Source organism: Aegilops tauschii, chromosome 2 (genome assembly GCF_002575655.3).
Source record: "Aegilops tauschii subsp. strangulata cultivar AL8/78 chromosome 2, Aet v6.0, whole genome shotgun sequence".
Classification (NCBI taxonomy): domain Eukaryota; kingdom Viridiplantae; phylum Streptophyta; class Magnoliopsida; order Poales; family Poaceae; genus Aegilops; species Aegilops tauschii.
In genome coordinates this window covers 322,499,824-322,517,834 of record NC_053036.3, presented here as the reverse complement: position 1 = coordinate 322,517,834, position 18,011 = coordinate 322,499,824, and the positions used below count along the sequence as shown (strand labels likewise).

The following is an 18,011-nucleotide window of genomic DNA, read 5'->3' as shown; positions in this document are numbered from 1 at the left end:
TACTATTATACATTTTTTTCGAAGCGTGGTTGAACAAAAAAGCCAACGGTTGGATGGTGAAAGTTGAAAATTTATACCTTTTTTAAACACGATCGAACCAAAAAAACAAGCGCGGAATCAGTGAAAACCTGAAATGAAGCACACACAAGTTTGGTCATCGGTCCGACTTTTAAAGCTATGCTTGGAATGGATGATTTTTTTAGAAAAGACAATCAAAAGGCATCTTATATTTGATAATTATGAAGGAAAATAGAAGCTTGCACGATAGAAAGACGAAGGGACACAAAAAAACCAACAATGTTTTTTTACATTGGAAGCTATATTGTTTGTACCTTCCTTTTCGATTGTATGTGTCCCTTGGAGCTAAAAAATTGTATTAAATGACATTAATGAAAAAAGGAACATACATACACTCGTCTCATATCAGACTTTTAAGACTGTAATAGCCACTCATGTTAGAAATGAGATATAGTAATTACTGAAGGAACATTGGTTGATTCCCTTGATCGATACACAAACTGTAAGTGCATCTAGTGCCCCTTAGTGATTTTGGTGTATTGAAGACTTATAGGTTAAGGGACTAATGCGTTTGTGAGTGTACACAGATCTATAAGTCTATGAGGAGTTTGATAATTACAGAGAAAGTCGACCCCTAAAAATGAAGTTCTTCGACTGAAGACTTTGGATTTCTGAAGACTTTGAAGGTGAAGAAATTGGTGTGACCTTGAAGACTTGGTATTCATTTGAGGAATATGAAGCGTGAAGACTTTTGTTTTTGTAGTTTCATTTTCTCTTTCTTGAGTCATAGGAAACACCGTACTATTAAAGGGGGTCGAGGAAATACTAAGGAAAAATTTCCATGTGATGCTCAACTCAAAATCCTACACCTACCAATCCCTTCGAGTGAAGCCATTGGAAATCTCATACAGTTCAGTCATATTCTTCAGTGACAGAGACGAAGTTCTTCTAGTCTCTGAGGAATTTGTTCTGACTGAGGAGTTAGGAATTCGCCAGTGCGGATTGCCTACACAGTGAGGAACATGATAGCCCTGAGGAATTTGAACCTCAAATTTCCGACCGTTGCTGTGCTATGCGCCAGCTGTCCCAAAATATCTACCCACCTAACGGTCATATCATTGAAGGGCATTTATTTCTTATCATGCGGGCTACTCCCTAGGCTATAAATAGCCGCCCCCTACAACCACTAGCTGGTTGGCTGCTACGAGAGAAACTGACATTTGTCATTTGAGAGCATCCCATCCTCCGAGGACTTTGAGCGAAAATCATCAAGTGAGGAAAACCCAAACACCTACAATTCACTTATGGCTAATTCTTCAAGTTGGTTTTTCTGCTAAGTGAATGTGATCGGACCCTTCCCCCTCTATGCTATACTCAACCCAATCTATTCACAAATTCTTCATGTGCGTTCTATTTGAAACTCATTCAAAATCTTCACTGTGTCCTTGTCAGCTGAAGAATTTGCGAACGGAACTTTTAACTTATCTTATCCAAATTTTCGGCTTTGCCACTCAAACCGTTCCGCTTCCCACGATATACTTATCTATTCACCCACGATCTAACATGATCTCCACTTCTCAGTACGTGGGTGACACATGTCATGCGAATGAGAAGGGTCAGGAGCACGTTCATCCAATTTCTTTGGGCAAACCGTTTTTCACCGTGGCTATAAATACCCCCTCTCCCCTTCCTCACTTCTTTTACTCCGCTCGACCTCTCTCCAAGCTTGAGCTTCTCAAACCCTAGCGCCGCCGCTACATCATCGTCGCCGGTGAGGAAGAGCTTCGCTGCCTCGACCTCGTCGCCGCCGTACTCACGCCGGCCGCGGAAATCTTCACTCCGCCGCCGCCGTAGCCGTCTTCCTCCGCCAAGTTAGGGCGTGGAAGATCTGCACAGACGAGCTTCACTTCTCCACATCCCAGTTCGTCGTGTTCTTCGTTCAGGGTAATTAAAAGTTACTTTTACTGCCCACTTTGATTCAAATGTTTACTACAAAATCTTCAAAGGTGTTTTTCTTCAAATCCTCACACACTAAACACCTCACATGTCATCTCCTCTTGATTCGTTTCTCTAAGCATCACTTTTCTTCAAGATTCCTTAATTGTGTGGATCTTCGATTTATACAACTCTGGAACCTAAGACAAAGAACGCTTAGTGAAATTCTTCAAGACTCATCTGGTCAAATTCCTCAAACTTGTTCTTATTAAAAAACCTTCTGAGAACGCATATGACCTCTCCAAATTCCTCGCAACTATACTCTGTTCACAGGTACTCATGTCCGCTGCTGAATCACTAGGTTCTCATCAACTTAACTCATTTGCAGCGTTCCTTGAAGAAAAGTTGCATACTTCTTCAGAGAGTTCAATTGTTCAAATTCCTCAACTAAAGAAAATGGCTAATGAAAAGAGGCCACAGAAAGGAGGAAAGAGGCCTGAGGTCAATACTGCCTTTGAAATCCCTGAGGACATTTATGCTGGGTACTGCACACCCCCCGAGGAAGATAAAAATCAGCGCAAGGTGCGCATTCAGAGGATAGAAAGGAGATGGGCAAAAGAGTGGAGGGAGTACAAGTATGTGACTCCAAAAAACATGAAGAAATTCGCTGTTACTCCTCCATGCTCAAGACCTCCATTGGCACCTGGCCAAGAGGCAGATCCCACTAGCATCAAGCGTGGTGAGGATTTTCCTGAAGAATGGGCCAAGCGCCAGGCCAAGTTGGCCAAACAGGCAAAAGATGCAGTGAAGGAAATTCAACGAAGATTCCACTGCTGCTGCTGCTGCTGAGGCCTCTGTAAGGCTGAAAAAATCCATGGTAAAGAAGCCTGCGCACAAGCCAAGTGCCTCTTCTTCAATGCCCTCACAGCCAATTTCCTCAGCTAAGCCCTCACTGCCAATTCCTCAAGCCGCTCCTGCTCCTCCAAAGTCCTCAGCTGCTCCGACAAAATCCTCAGCACCTATGCATCTTGCCACGTGCCAAAGGACTACAGGCATCTCCATTGCCTCAGGAGCTTCAGCTAGTTCCTCAGCTGCACCATATTCTTCAACAGGACCCTCTCTACTGAAGACTAAGACCACTGCAGGACGAGGCTCTCGCCCAAGTCCTCAGAAGAAGTAGGTCGCCTTCCAAGTACCGTCTGAAGATGATGAAGCTGATGATGAAGAACTTGCTAAGATCATCAGAGACAGGCAAGTCACGGCCGCTAGAGCCAAGGGCACAGAAGTGCCACTGCTTTTGGATCCAAAGTTGATCCTCGACTATATTGATCTCTGGCACAAGGACCCAAACACTCCTATGCCTGATTTCAAGTTGACACCTGGCCAAAGTCACATGCTGACCCATTTCATCAGTGAAGAAAAATGGATATATGAGAAGGCCACGCAACTTAAGAAAGCACAGTACAGGAAGGAGAAGTTTCTGAAGAACAACGTTGTCTCTATGACAACTGATGAACTCGTAAAGCTCCAGTCTGAAATCAAAGTTCTCAGCGATGATTTCAACGCTTACTATGCTGATTGGAAAGGAGCCAAGGTCAGGTTCGTCAATCTAACGAAGACACTCACTTCAAGTGCCGCTGCCCCTGTGCATATTGAAGTCACTCCGGCTGAAGCATCTGCTCAGCAAACTGAAGAACATGCCAGCACCGCTGATGACAATCAGGCTGTTGAAGATAATGTGAGTTCCAGGGCTGATGACTGCATTCCAGCCACTGATGAAATTCCCAGGGCACCCACTTGTGGTGCGCCTGAAGAAAATGAAGAGGTCAAGGCAACTGCATCAGTTGTGCCTGAAGAAACTGCACCAAATTCCTCTGCTCCACCTGCGCCTACTCCAACTCCAATCCTTCCATCTGCATCAGATGTGAAGAAGACCAAGGCTGCAGAGCGTGCAGCAGTGAAGAAAAGGAAAGCATCAGCTTCTTCAGATTCTTTTGCTCCGAAGAAAATGAAGCCTATGACCAGCTCTTTTGCAAACCCGATTGATGCTGTTCCAATCTCAACCATGCCATCAAAGGACCTTGTTCCTTTTGATGAAGAATATGTGATCCCTAGCGGATCTGATGAAGAAACTCCTTCTGCTGCTACGTCAGAGCAGATGGATGAAGAAATTGAAGTGGATGAAATCCCTTCAATCCCAGTTGTTTCCTCGCCTGTGCCTCAGTTTACTGCTGAAGAGGCCGGCGTTGAAGAAATTGAAGATGAAGATGTGGACATTGGCTGTACCACACCTGTGATGAATGATGACTTTTGGGAAAGTCAGCACCCCAATTCTCCACTCTTCACTCCACTGTAGCAAATTCCTCAGTCCCCAGTCACTACAGTTCAAATGGGATCTGATGAAGCTCATGAAGACATTCCAGCCGCTAGTGCTGAAGAAACTGAAAATGAAGAATTCAAGAACCAGGCTGCCACTGAAGAGGAACTAGAAATTCCTCAGCCTGAAGAACCTGAGATTGCTATTCCTGAGGTTGTGATGCAACTCACTGACACTCCTCTACCCAAACCAAAGGATCCATTCTCCAGGAAGCAAAAATTCAAGACTGATGCCTTCTTTGGCGAGCATGTATTCTTCACTGATTACAACCCTTATGACTCTGCTCGCATAAGGAAGAGGCGTTTCTGGACTGCCAGCCAGGCAAATTTCTATTCCTTAGTGCTGTTCGACAAAGACAAAGTCTTCGATCATGAGCACATTTCTCACGTGGACATGGAATCTCTGCCGTGCTTCGAACCAGTCCTCAGTGTTCTTCACGACGCTGGACTGTTAAATTTCTGCACTGACATCTGTGATTGGAATGAAGAACTTATTCTTCAATTCTATGCAACGTTGCACATCACCGGAAATTCTGAAGATGTGAATTCATGGGTGCTGGACTGGATGTCTGAAAACACTCACTACAAGGCACCAGCTACTGGATTTCTTTGTGCCTTACCTCTCAGTCCGCCCCTTGAAGGTGCTTGTTGCGTCTACAATGAACCTGAGCTAACCGATCACTACATGCAAGTGCTGATGAAGCCTTTGAAGCCAGGTCAGACCTCAAGAACAAAATTCCTTGTGAAGGAATTGTTGTATGTGCCTCGGACTGTCTATCGCATTCTGACGAAGACATTGAGTCCAATCAAGGGCCACGACTCAAATGAAGAAGAAGTCGTTGGCATCATGAAGAATCTGCTTTTCAATATCATTCATGGCATTCCCATCAACTTCCATGATTTCTTCATGAGGACTCTGGCTAATGTCGCCATGTCACCATTTGAGTTGAATGCTTATGCACCTTGGATTATGAGATTCATCAGGACAAGGTCTTCACTCAACTATAAAGCTGATACACTGAACCATTGCAGCTACTTGCCCCTAGTTGAAGTCCTCAAACGGACATTTTCCTCAGCTGATAAAAGGGCAAGGCTACTGCTGTAATTGATGAAAGGCATTCGTCCATTGGATGGACAATTTCGCAAGGCTGCATCCTACTCCGCCAATGATGACTCTGCCACCCATGACTCTGCCGCCAACGCACCCAAGAAAAATCCTCAAGGCACAGCACCTAGGGTGATGACTGACCGTGAGCTTCTCCTCAGTCTTCACCAGAAGGTTGATCGCAATCATAAATGGGTCAAGCGTCAGTTTGGTTCAATTCTTCACAACATGACTGCTACCCACAATGTAGTGAAGAAAAACCACTACTACCTTCATGAAATCCTCAACCGCACCTGGGCTGTTCTGTCTGAAGTCTATAGTGAAGAAGATCTGAAGACAATGGGTCTCAAGGACGATCTTGACTGGGCCGCACCTCCTCCGAAGAAGTACAAGAAGGTCAAGGTTCCTTCCTTGGTGGCCAGCTCCTATTCTTCATCACGTGACACTGATGAACATGAAGATTTGGACGACACTGCGGCATGCCCTACTCCAACAACCGACCCCAACAACGCTGACGCTCCTTCATCACCTTGATATTCTTCAGGGGCGTTAGTCCTCATTTTCGACCCTTTTGGTCATTTGATGACAAAGGGGGAGAAATTTGAGTTAGTCTTCAAGCGGGTCTATCTTAAATGGGCATTTTTTAAGTTGCAACTCTCGTTCTTTTGAAGACTTTGCGGGATCGAGTTGTAAACTTAAACTCTATGGTGACCTGATACTTTTGCTGTTTCTTCTGCATTCCTCGTTAATGTTATTGCACGCATGCTGAATTACATCAGTCACCATATTTCATCATGCATTTCAAATTCTTCATATATTATGTCAAATGCGTGTATGAATTACAAGATATAGGGGGAGATCTCCATGATTCAACTCTTCAAGTGTGCATTGCTTCAAAAGCAAATTCCTCACTATGCACATCTTCAGGGGGAGTTCTTCTATATCTTGCAATCAAATTCCTCAATATCAGTATTTACACTTCATATGTTTATCCCCGTTGAAAACTTAACCTATATTGTCATCAATCACCAAAAAGGGGGAGATTGTAAGTGCATCTAGTGCCCCTTAGTGATTTTGGTGTATTGAAGACTTATAGGTTAAGGGACTAATGCGTTTGTGAGTGTACACAGATCTATAAGTCTATGAGGAGTTTGATAATTACAGAGAAAGTCGACCCCTAAAAATGAAGTTCTTCGACTGAAGACTTTGGATTTCTGAAGACTTTCTAAAGACTTTGAAGGTGAAGAAATTGGTGTGACCTTGAAGACTTGGTATTCATTTGAGGAATATGAAGTGTGAAGACTTTTGTTTTCATAGTTTCATTTTCTCTTTCTTGAGTCATAGGAAACACCGTACTATTAAAGGGGGTCGAGGAAATACTAAGGAAAAAATCTCCATGTGATGCTCAACTCAAAATCCTACACCTACCAATCCCTTCGAGTGAAGCCATTGGAAATCTCATACAGTTCAGTCATATTCTTCAATGACAGAGACGAAGTTCTTCTAGTCTCTGAGGAATTTGTTCTGACTGAGGAGTTAGGAATTCGCCAGTGCGGATTGCCTACACAGTGAGGAACATGATAGCCCTGAGGAATTTGAACCTCAAATTTCCGACCATTGCTGTGCTATGCGCCAGCTGTCCCAAAATATCTACCCACCTAACGGTCATATCATTGAAGGGCATTTATGTCTTATCATGCGGGCTGCTCCCTAGGCTATAAATAGCCGCCCCCTACAACCACTAGCTGGTTGGCTGCTCCGAGAGAAACTGGCATTTGTCATTTTAGAGCATCCCATCCTCCGAGGACTTTGAGCGAAAATCATCAAGTGAGGAAAACCCAAACCCAAACACCTACAAACCCAAACTGATTGAGCATCACTGAAGAGATTGATCCTGCGTGGATCCGACGCTTGTTACCTTTGAAGACTGTGCTTCTTCCAGACGGTTAGGCGTCATGGTCTAGAGCATCCAAGAGGAATTGTGGATCGCCGAGTGACCGAGTCTGTGAAGGTTCGGAAGTCACCTGAAGACTTACCACGAGTGATTGGGCGAGGTCTGTGTGACCTTAGCTCAAGGGGAATACAGTGAGGACTAAGTGTCCTGGACTGCGTGTTCAGGACTGGGTGTCCGGGACCGTGTGTCCTCAGGTTTAAATACCTAGCCGCTCCAACCAGATGTACAACCGAGACAACAGTTGGAACTGGTCTACCAAATCATTGTCTTCACCAAGCTTACTGGTTCTATTTTCTCAACTCTTTCATTTCCTCATTACTGTGTTGTGTGCTTGTCATATCTGTGTTTGAAGACTTTGACTGAAGACTTTCTCAATTTTCTCAGTTCAATTTCTTCAGTCTGTTTGTCTTCATCCTGTGCTATCCTGTGTTTACGCTTTCTGTACTCTGCGTTTGTCTTCATTTCATCATGATGACCATGCCTATGTTCTGCTATGCTTACTCTTAAGTACTTATTCCGCTGCAAGTAGTTCTTCGCTAAGGAATTTCCTCACCCGCAAATTCCTTAGTGAAGAATTCATAAAAATCGCCTATTCACCCCCCCTCTAGTCGATATAACGCACTTTCACAAACCGTCAAGATTTAAAGAGAGCAACAAATCTGATGACACGTACCCTCACATGCCCTACATCGGGCATCAGATGGATTGTCGTTGAGGTAGGGATAGATCGGAAAAACCTTATTCCATTGCGCTATCATCACCACCACATGGTCAACGTCGCTAGGAAATCAAAACATAAGGAAAATAAGGACCTGCTAAAACTAAGAGCATCTCCAACAATTCCTGTAAAAAGCTTACCGTAAAGGTGGTTTTACTAGATGTCTGTACAATTTAGGGAAAGTTGGCAGGTGAGGTGTTTTCCCAGTTCAATTAAACTCCTAGGAAAGTGGATCTTGGTGGTGGTGCGACGGTGACGGCGAACTCCGACGACGGTAGGTCGGCGGGCGAGCGGTGCACCGATGATGGTCGATGGCGTGGCGGTGATCGGCGGCGACGGGAATGGTGATCGGCGAGAGTGGCACGACAGACTCCAGTGGCGGTTGGCTGGTGTGGCACATTTATGGGAAGAGCCATCTTCTCATAAATGGAGAGGAAGTTTTGAAGAGTTTAACGGTATCCTGTAAAAAAATTGCACGTTTACGAGGAACTATTGGAGAGCCTTTTTGGTCCTACTTCCCTAAACAACGGTTATTTTGTGGGTACAAGAACCGTTGAAGATGCTCTATGTGGTTGTTTGGATAGTGGATATTAGCTACATGTTTATAGAAATGAGTATATAGCTGATTTTTAGTAAAACCAGTTTTAGTAACTTTTTTGTGATAATCGTTGTACAGAAAATTATTCTTGTGTTAGGAAAGTGTAAGGGCCAATTCTTTTGTGGCTTTGGTGAAAATAAGCTAGAAGCCCAAAAGAACTCGTTTAGAGAGACCGGTCTTAGCTTATTTCCATCTCCACTTTCTTCACAATGGAAAAAAGCTAGGATGAGGGCAACTTCCCGCAAAAGCCCACTGACAATCGAAGGGGTACATCGAAATGCCCCTATTTGTCACACAATTTACAGTGAGAATGCCACAGCGCCCCATCCCTTTGCCCAACCCGACCCAGGCCAAGGAAAAAAACTTTCACGCTCCTCTGCCTCGCGTTCGTCCACGCGCACGGGCGATAGCTAGGGTTCCTCGTCACTCTGCACGCCGCCGCCGGCCCCCATCAGCCGCCGCCGGCGGCGGCTCCCATCAGGAGCCGCTGCTACCGTAGGCCCCCATCAACCGCCGCCGACCGTCCTGTCAGCTGCCCTGCCCGACTCCCCTTCCTCCGTGTCGCGGACATGGAGGGCGCCGCTGCACCTCAGTCCGGCGGCTGCCCCACACCAGCGAACTACGCCGGATCCAGCTGTGTGGACTCCCCGTTCCTCTTCCCCCAGGCGCTGCCCTTCAGCCCGAGCAGGAGCTCGTTCGAGCAGCAATGCCCGGTGTCCTCTGCCTTCTGTCACCTAGATTCTTTCTTTTTCCTCAGATTAGATGCAGTAAGATTTCTCCCATAAGTGCCTACGGTTGTCTGAACCAATGATCTAATACACGCCATTGCACTTTGAGCCATTCCTACACTTGTGCGTAATTTCTGAATAATGTGGCTGAAACTATACATACAGTATTGTGGTAGTATCTTTTGAATTGGCAGTGAGGTTGTTTCAATGTATATGAACAAAATTCTCAGCTTTTCCTTGATATTTTTCAATGTACACAATATAGTCCAAGGGCATTACATTCTTTTCACTAGCCATACCACAGATAAGCTGAAAAAACAGGCACCGAAAAGAACTGGCTAGCTTATTTTCTGAAGCTTATTTCCACATGAGCTTATCCGGAGATTATTTTCACAGGAGCTTATTCCCACATCATAGCTCAAAAGAACTGGCCCTAAAACTGCTACATGGAGTTTCTTCTTTGGACACAATAAATCCTATTCCTATTTCCATGTGAGTTGACCCTTTTTACGTATGTGTGTTGTCAGTATACGACCAGTTTATGGAAACCATGGTTTTCCATGTGAGCATGAGGGGATGCCACCCCACATGCTCCTTTTTTCCCTCTCTCCGAGCCGACATTGCCACTCGAGTCCAGCAGTGGCCACTCAGGTCGATCTTGTGTTATGTACAGCAACAACCGGTGCACCTTTGTCACGTCTACTGCCTTGGTCTCTTTACAATTACAGCCATGATCGCCGTACCGTCGGCTAGCAAAGCTTCGCTCATATCTATCTGTCCACAGCATCTGGCCTATTGCTTTACTACCATCAGCTTTGTTTTTCCCGAATCACATGCTCCCTTATTTTTTATCTCCTGTGAAGAACGAAAAATAAAACGGTCCACTCTGGGTCGTGGGCTGAATATATTTCCCGCACTCTCCATGTCTTGTTCATGGGCCAAAGGTAGACCAAATCCATATCGAGCGGTGGGAGGCCCAGTACGTACTGATGTGACATACGGCCCAATAGAAGCAACGCCCTATCCGGCGGCGGCTATCCCCATCGCATAAAAAGCTGGGAGGTGAGGCGAACCAAGAACCCTAGCCTCCGGATCCATCCATCCGCCCCTCGCTGCCGCTGCGTCTCGTCTCCACCACCCCACTTGCCCCCGGTGAGCAGCGCCCCCTTGCTAGTCCAGATCCGCCGGAAAATCCAGTCGATTTCGAGTTTGCCCTTCTCACCCTCCTCTTTCCGTTGACCTCCTCGTTGTTGTTCCAGGACTCAGGAGGATCGTCGGAGATGTCGGACACCGATGAGCACCACTTCGAGTCCAAGGCCGACTCCGGCGCCTCCAAGACCTACCCGCAGCAGGCTGGCGCCATCCGCAAGGGTGGACACATCGTCATCAAGGCCCGTCCCTGCAAGGTCTGTGCCTTTCCCGATCTGTTCTTGTTACCATAGGAAATATTTTATGTCTGGTTTGTTGATGGATGCGTCTCTGAATCTGCTGCGGCGATCTGTGCTAGTCGGGTGCAGATTTGCAACTTGTTAGATCTACAAGTCCAAGTACCAGGCTTTGCTGTAGATGTGGATGGATATACACGGGTTCATGATAACAAATTTACCTTGATTTCCTATATCCATCGCTATGGCTTAGGATCTCTTCATTAGCTCTGACTGTGTCCTCACTCCTGAATTAATTTTAGGAATCCTGTTTCAGTAAATCTTAAAACGCTGCTAGATTTGGCAAGGTGCTAATTAAAGGCGATGTCCGTTTTACAGGGAATTTGCAAACTCTTTAATTAGTAGTTGGCATAGTTGGTAGCTTTCATAGTTTGCTGAGGCATGCTATTTATTCAGTTTTCAGACGCTAATTTAAGTACTTTAACTGTTTCTGGTTATGTACCTACTACCACGCAGGAGTTGTTCTTGTATCAGTTTAAAGCTGTGCCCTGTTGGGTTATTGTTGCTTTGTTTTACTATGCGCATCTGATTGTCTAATTGCTGCTCCAAACTCAATAATTCCTGCCTACCATCAGAAATTGCTTTGTCGTCCAGCATGTCTGAAGAATCATTTTGGTTTAATCTTTGTGCTAGGTTGTTGAGGTCTCCACCTCCAAGACTGGGAAGCATGGTCACGCAAAGTGTCACTTTGTTGCCATTGACATCTTTAATGGAAAGAAGCTTGAGGATATCGTTCCTTCATCCCACAACTGTGACGTAAGCTACATGTAGATGCTTCATTTTGTTGGTTTCTTGCTATTCATTCAGCAGATCTTATTTAGCTTTCTCTGTTGTTGTATTTGTTCAGGTCCCCCATGTTGACCGCCAAGATTATCAGCTGATTGACATAACTGATGATGGATATGTATGTTTGATTTTCAATCTGTCCTTTTCCATTTATGGGCAAAGCTTTACCCGTGTTTCTAACTTAGTGATGGCTTTCTACAGGTCAGCCTTCTCACTGAGAGTGGCAACACTAAGGATGACCTGAAGCTTCCCACTGATGATGTTCTGCTTGGCCAGGTCTGTGCTCTAGCTATTGAAACTTGTTATGCGGCACATCATATCTGCCCGTTGCACACTCTTGATGTTTCTTTGCTCTGTGAAATGCAGATCAAGACTGGATTTGCTGATGGCAAGGACCTGATCCTGTCTGTGATGTCCGCCATGGGTGAAGAACAGATCTGCGCTGTGAAGGAAATCGGTGGTGGCAAGTAAGCAGCTGTGCGTGGTTGCCTACCTGCGATACTTGGTATCTAGTGCTTCTGGGTGTTTGAGATACACATACATAGGCATCAAGATATCTGTTGGGTGAAACAAGTTTGATCCAGATTTGTGTGTTTTTTACACCGAATGCTCGAGGTGCTGCTAGTACTTTGTTATCTATCTATCTATCTCTATTATAATACCCTTTGGAATTGGAACTGAGTGGTGGCTGGAACTTAGATTCCGGTTTGCTCATCCGCCCTATCTCTATGAATGAATTGGTTTGGGTTATTTGTGGTTCGACTCTGCTGCATTTTCTGGTTTTATTGTAGTTGGAGAAGAGTAGTTTGGAAATTTTGGTCCATCATTTGGGTTAGTTATGTATCTGGGTTGATGCTATGTTGGCGGATTTTCTCCAGAGGTTAGCCTTGCCGGTGCCTAAAAATACACGATGTGTTTACTAGTTGGAATCCACACCCGAGGAGATGGCCCTCTTTTGGTCGTAATCTTAATCATCGTGTAGAAACCCAAACCCTGAACTGTTGGTATAGCGACCGGTTTGTTGAACAACTCCAGCGCGACTGGCATATTGATTTCGCGAGCAAGGATAAGGTATAAACTGAAGCTTGCTAATCAAACCCAAAGCAAATGATTCTACAGTTCTCCAGTCCCTGTTTTTCATGCTAAGCATCTTCAACAGATACCTTTCCTCAGAAAACTGCCCATGGTGCGGGAGCTGAACAAAAAACTCCTATCCCATCCCCGTGTAGAGGGAAAGTTGCATCTCACCCAATAATTTCCAAGTTGCAAGTTGCATCTACCATGTGTCGGGAAATTCCAGCTCCTGCTCAGTCACATCCGTCTCTGGTTCACCGTGAAGACCCACCCCCTTTCCCCTCCCCTCTAGTGTACGTCTCCTGGGATGGAGTTGTCGAACGCCATTGTTACTGGAGAGTTGTCGAACGCCATTGTTATTGGATGAGCACCCCCCACCCCTTCATGGCTCATTTGGTTGTTGGGGTGAAAAAACCATGGCAGTAAACCACCCGAGGGGGATTTCCCCGCTCATATGAGATCCTCCTCCTGCCATGTGAAATACGCGTTGCCATTTGGGCACCAAGGGAGAGGGAAGAGAACGAAGGCAGAGGAGCAGAAGAACGGAGGGCAAGGCGATTGAGATTGCAAGAAAGAGACAGGGGCAGCCCGGGAGAATTCCCTTGGAGTGCGGAGGTCGGGGCGAGCGGCCCGGGGATTTCGGGAGGATCGGGCCGAGAAAGCCCTTTCCACGATGTTACCAAATGGGTCGCCTGAAAATCCGGGGCGTAGATTGCATGCGGGTTTCTCGCCCTAGGGAAGGACGGGTATCCGAGAGGGGGGGGGGGGGGGGGGTCCCCGATTACCAAACGAGGCCTCAGTGTACGTCTCCTGGGGTGGAGTTGTTGAACGCCATTGTAATTGGATGAGCTCCATTGGTCTGTCTGACTTTTGGAGAAGGTTTTGAATGTCGAGGGAACGCAACTTGTTAACTTGCCATAGTGCTTCAAAGCAGTTTGCGGGGTCGGTGTGTATGCTTGTATATAATTGTCCAACTGATTCTGATGATGCTGGATTGGAATTGCATAGAGCACAACCGTAAAGAGTGAAGAAATTTATGAAGGTTGAAGTAGACAATAAGGCTTTTGCAGGTGGGTGCATCAAAAGCCTCTCCATGTATGCTTGGAAGCATCGATTGTATACACGGGAGGTGGGAGAAATGCCCTAGAGCATGGCATGGGCATTTCAAAGGCCATTATCGTTATGCAACCAACCATAATTCTTGAAGTTGTTGTATCAGATGATCTATTGATTTGGTAATCACATTTTGGTTTGCCATGATCTCACAATGACCTAGATGTCTTGCAAAGCTCTTTGTTTGCAAGCCTAACTGTCACGGAAGGCACCACCGGTGACTTTCAAATCAATGCCCATCAATGCAACATGGGTTACTATATTGTTATTGGCATATATCCTCCTTGGTCTACGTCTGTAAAGTCGAACATCAAACCCTAAACGACAAAAGAGCTCACTTTGCAAGTCGTCAAGAAGCATGTAGAAAGGGTGTCGCGCGAGCATTTGGGAGTAATGCAAGCTCAATTTGCCATTATTCGAGGTCTTACATGATACTTGGACCAAAGTCACGTGTGTCCATCATGTCAACGTGTGTGGTCATGCAAAACATGATAATTGAGGATGAGCGAGACCAGTAGGAAGACTTCCACTATAAGAATAATGGAAAATTTTATATACCATTTGTCAATCCTCAGAGAAAAACAACAAGTCCATAGATTGCTTCTAAGACCACTTGAACAGCTTCGCGATGGCCTTGTTGAACATTTGTGGGAGCTCGAGGGACAATAAACTTCTACATGTTTACGTTTGGGTTTGCATTTAAGTTTCATAAGATGTGGATTTGAAATGGCATTGAATAATTGTGTGTTTGAAATGTAATTATTTGAATTATTATGATGGTAAAATGGACATGTGTATGCCTTCATATGTAAATGTACAGACAAATAAAAAAACATCATGTGTTTATTGGGATCTGCATTGTTATTGGCATGCCTAATAACATATTGTTTGGGATGATTTATTGGGAAATTGTTGGAGATGCTCCAAGGGGGTTAACCAAGTAGGAGGTCCGATATCGTAAGGGCATGTGCGATAGCAAAAACATCGGGACATGTACAATAACACAATCACCATCTAAGTTGTATGTAAACATACAACATATTCTCTCTTTGCTCTCTTTACTCCACATCACTTAAATCCATATGTGACAACTTTAACAAACAATGAAGTAGATATTGTGGTACATGTCCTAATCCTAGCCAGTGGAGGGGAGTTTTTTCATTCTTGCTTCAAATATGTTTCCTTTTGTTTTTGTCTTTAGTTGTTTCTTCATCGCCAAAAGGTGGGGGACCATGTATTTTACCGTCGGAGTGTGGCTTTAATATATACCATGTCAGTTTGTTGTGTCTATGGTGATAATGTCTTGACAACAAAGCTGACGTTGATGGCATAAAAGTTCAACATCTCTATTACTACCCATGATCATGCCATTCATGGCACAAAAGCTCAACACACGCGACTACTTTGACCAACAGTGGTACCATAAAACATAAGTGTTTTGGCCTTGCGGATCGATGACTCACTATTTCACCTTTTTTTAACACATGGTTTTCACCTTTTTTGGCGGTAGTATTAAGTGTGTCTTGATCGAGTGTTATATACCACTCTTTTATGGCAGTACGACAACGAATCGTCGGTGGAATAACTTGTTTGGCAAGGGATATGCCTCCCGCTGGACATGGATCCTCTGACGTAGCTATCCTTGTCTTACCTTGCCTTTCGGTCACTAACAGATGGGCCCCATGCTTGGTGGGACCCACATGCCAGTGACTCAAATGGCAGGATAGCCCACGTAAGGGGATCACCATTCGTCTCCCGCCATATTACTTTCACCGACTAGGACATGTAGCTTGTACGACATTTTGAAAACCTTCAAGTTGTACTCTAGCCCGTGTGTGCTTACTCTCTTGTCCCTTCATCACTGGAATGGTGGTAGAACGTGAAGTTATATAAGTGAAGCAAAAGATTGCATAAAAACTTGAATTAACTTCGGTAACAACATATATGCTTGATTCGTGTTCACTTCTTCAATTCGACCTACTTTGTTTGGTTGATCAATAAGATAGAAGAAAAAAATCATTTTTTCCGTAACCAAATTTTTAAACGAATTGAATGAATAGGATTTAGACCATAGTAATGTAGGGCATGGGCCAAAGTGCCCCTATTTGTCTTGATGTTCACGAATTGAAGGTGGCTACGAGGAAGAACACGGAGAGCACGAGGGGAAGTGAGGAGAAATCACAAGAGGAACACTCAAGAACAAGTCCAATCACACATCCATTGACTAACAAACACACAAGATCCATAAGGTACATGAACAATCAAAGGAAACAAGATACAAGGTAGAGTTCATCCCAAATCCAAGAGGAGATGAGGTCTTGATGATTCACTTGGGGAATCCTTCCCCTTTAGGAGGTCTTGATGATTCACTTGTGAATCCTTCTTCCTTAGGAGGCCTTGACAATCATAGATGGTTCATCTCCCATAGGAGGAATCCCACAAGGGGAGATACATGAGCTAAGCTCTAATGTGTGGTTCTAATCTCAGCTATCCCTAGAAAGGAGGTGGGAGAGAGGTATTTATAGGCTAGTCCACGAAGGGGTAAGTGAGGGGGCAAAGTGGGAAAGTCATGGCCACTAGGCCTATTATGCGTGCAGGCAACGGGGTGATTCGGAAGGAGGCCCGGACGATCCGGAAGATGCCCGCATGATCCGGAAGGGGGGCTGGATGATCCGGCTCCAGGGATGGCTTTCGGGTGTCTTCGGTTGCCATAGCCGGATGATCCGGGAGGGCATGCGGATGATCCGACTGATGATCGGATGTCCGGGAGGAGGTCTGGACATCCAGCTTGGGTCGAGTAGCCACTCCGTCTCCTTCTCCTCTCTTCCGACTTCTCTTCCATGCTTCCCTCGCGGATGGTGTAGGCATACACATGCGCTCACACTCCTCGTCGATGGTGAAGCTCCGGTAATACCTATCGCACACGAGAGGGGTGTCAAGTAGTATACCATCCTCGAAGGGGTTAAGTGAACACGTGTAAAGGAGATGATTCACCTTTATATATGTGAAGTAGGTGTCACATGTGTCACTTGCCAAACGGACTCTTGACATGGTGTTGTTCGTAGGATGCTCCGCATTAGGTAGTCTCTCTTTCTCTCACACACACATACACGTTTTTATGACATATTTTGAGCGTGGGTACTGCAAAGCTGCTTTTGGATTTGAAACACTAGTGGAGCCATAATTCAAATTTATAGCGCAAACACAATTACACAAAGGTAAGTGCTTGACATCATCCGACCTATTGCAGTGTCTGATCGATCTCCAACGCACGCACAACATCTCTCTTGTGGCCCCGCCCACAACATGCCACCGCATTTTCCTTATCACTTCACTCGGCTTAACATATGTTCTTCCTCCAGTTTTCTCCCCAAATCAGTACATTCATATGATTCGTTTCGCCCCACCTTTGCCAACCCCGATCTTCCCTGCGCTGCTCCAGCTAGTGACGTCCATAGCCATACCCATCCCCTGTTTTTTCTCCAAAGCCACTGCAATGGGTGGTCGAGTGAGCTGGTCGGCGCCTCTATTGTGAGCAACAACACGGGCAACTTCGACATTGCAGGGGGGAGGCTGCCAGTGTTACGGTTCAACTACCTCTCACCACATGTGAGGGAGTCCTGGACTAGGGGGTCCTCGAGCCGCCAACCAACTTCTTATGGGCCGGCGGGTGGCCCGCGGTATGACTACTACGAGACCGAGCTACAAGGCGACTCCGTGTCCGAACAGGAAACCCTCGAAGTCTTGGTGTGTCCTCCAAGTCAAGATGGAAGATTCGACGTGTTTATTTCCCTTGTTCTAACCAACCATGTGTAACCCTATACCCCTAGTGTCTATATAAACCAGAGGGTTTGGTCCATAGAGGCTAGAACTACAACCATCATCCTATTAGCCTAGGGTTTAGTTCATCTGATCTCGTGGTAGATCGACTCTGTAACCATCCTATACACTTAAATATAATCGAGCAGGACGTAGGGTTTTACCTCTTAGAGAGGGCCCAAACCTGGGTAAACATTGTGTCCTTCGTCCCCTTTTCCCCATTGGTCCAAGATCCACAACTCGTGACCCCCTACCCGAGATCTGTCGGTTTTGACACCGACATTGGTGCTTTCATTGAGAGTTCCGCTATTGGATCGTCAAAGGACCGATGGCTTGCCTGAT

The 18,011-nt window shown here is 45.4% G+C and overlaps 1 protein-coding gene across 1 annotated transcript; it reads left to right on the top strand.

Annotated features, from left to right (window-relative positions):
* The first annotated feature begins 10,444 nt into the window (after positions 1-10,444).
* Positions 10,445-12,413, top strand: LOC109734662 (eukaryotic translation initiation factor 5A-1). The gene is made up of 6 exons (XM_020293864.4): positions 10,445-10,584; positions 10,692-10,838; positions 11,511-11,633; positions 11,725-11,781; positions 11,865-11,939; positions 12,030-12,413. The coding sequence occupies exons 2-6, from the start codon at positions 10,713-10,715 to the stop codon at positions 12,132-12,134; spliced, it is 486 nt and encodes a 161-aa protein (XP_020149453.1). The 5' UTR covers positions 10,445-10,584; positions 10,692-10,712; the 3' UTR covers positions 12,135-12,413.
* Positions 12,414-18,011: the final 5,598 nt, after the last annotated feature.

Excerpts from the sequence above, each read along its gene's own strand:
- LOC109734662 (XM_020293864.4), top strand. The coding sequence starts at position 10,713 with ATGTCGGACACCGATGAGCACCACTTCGAGTCCAAGGCCGACTCCGGC. Across the intron at positions 10,839-11,510 it reads TCAAGGCCCGTCCCTGCAAG|GTTGTTGAGGTCTCCACCTC; the intron begins GTCTGTGCCTTT and ends TCTTTGTGCTAG. Across the intron at positions 11,940-12,029 it reads ATGATGTTCTGCTTGGCCAG|ATCAAGACTGGATTTGCTGA; the intron begins GTCTGTGCTCTA and ends TGTGAAATGCAG.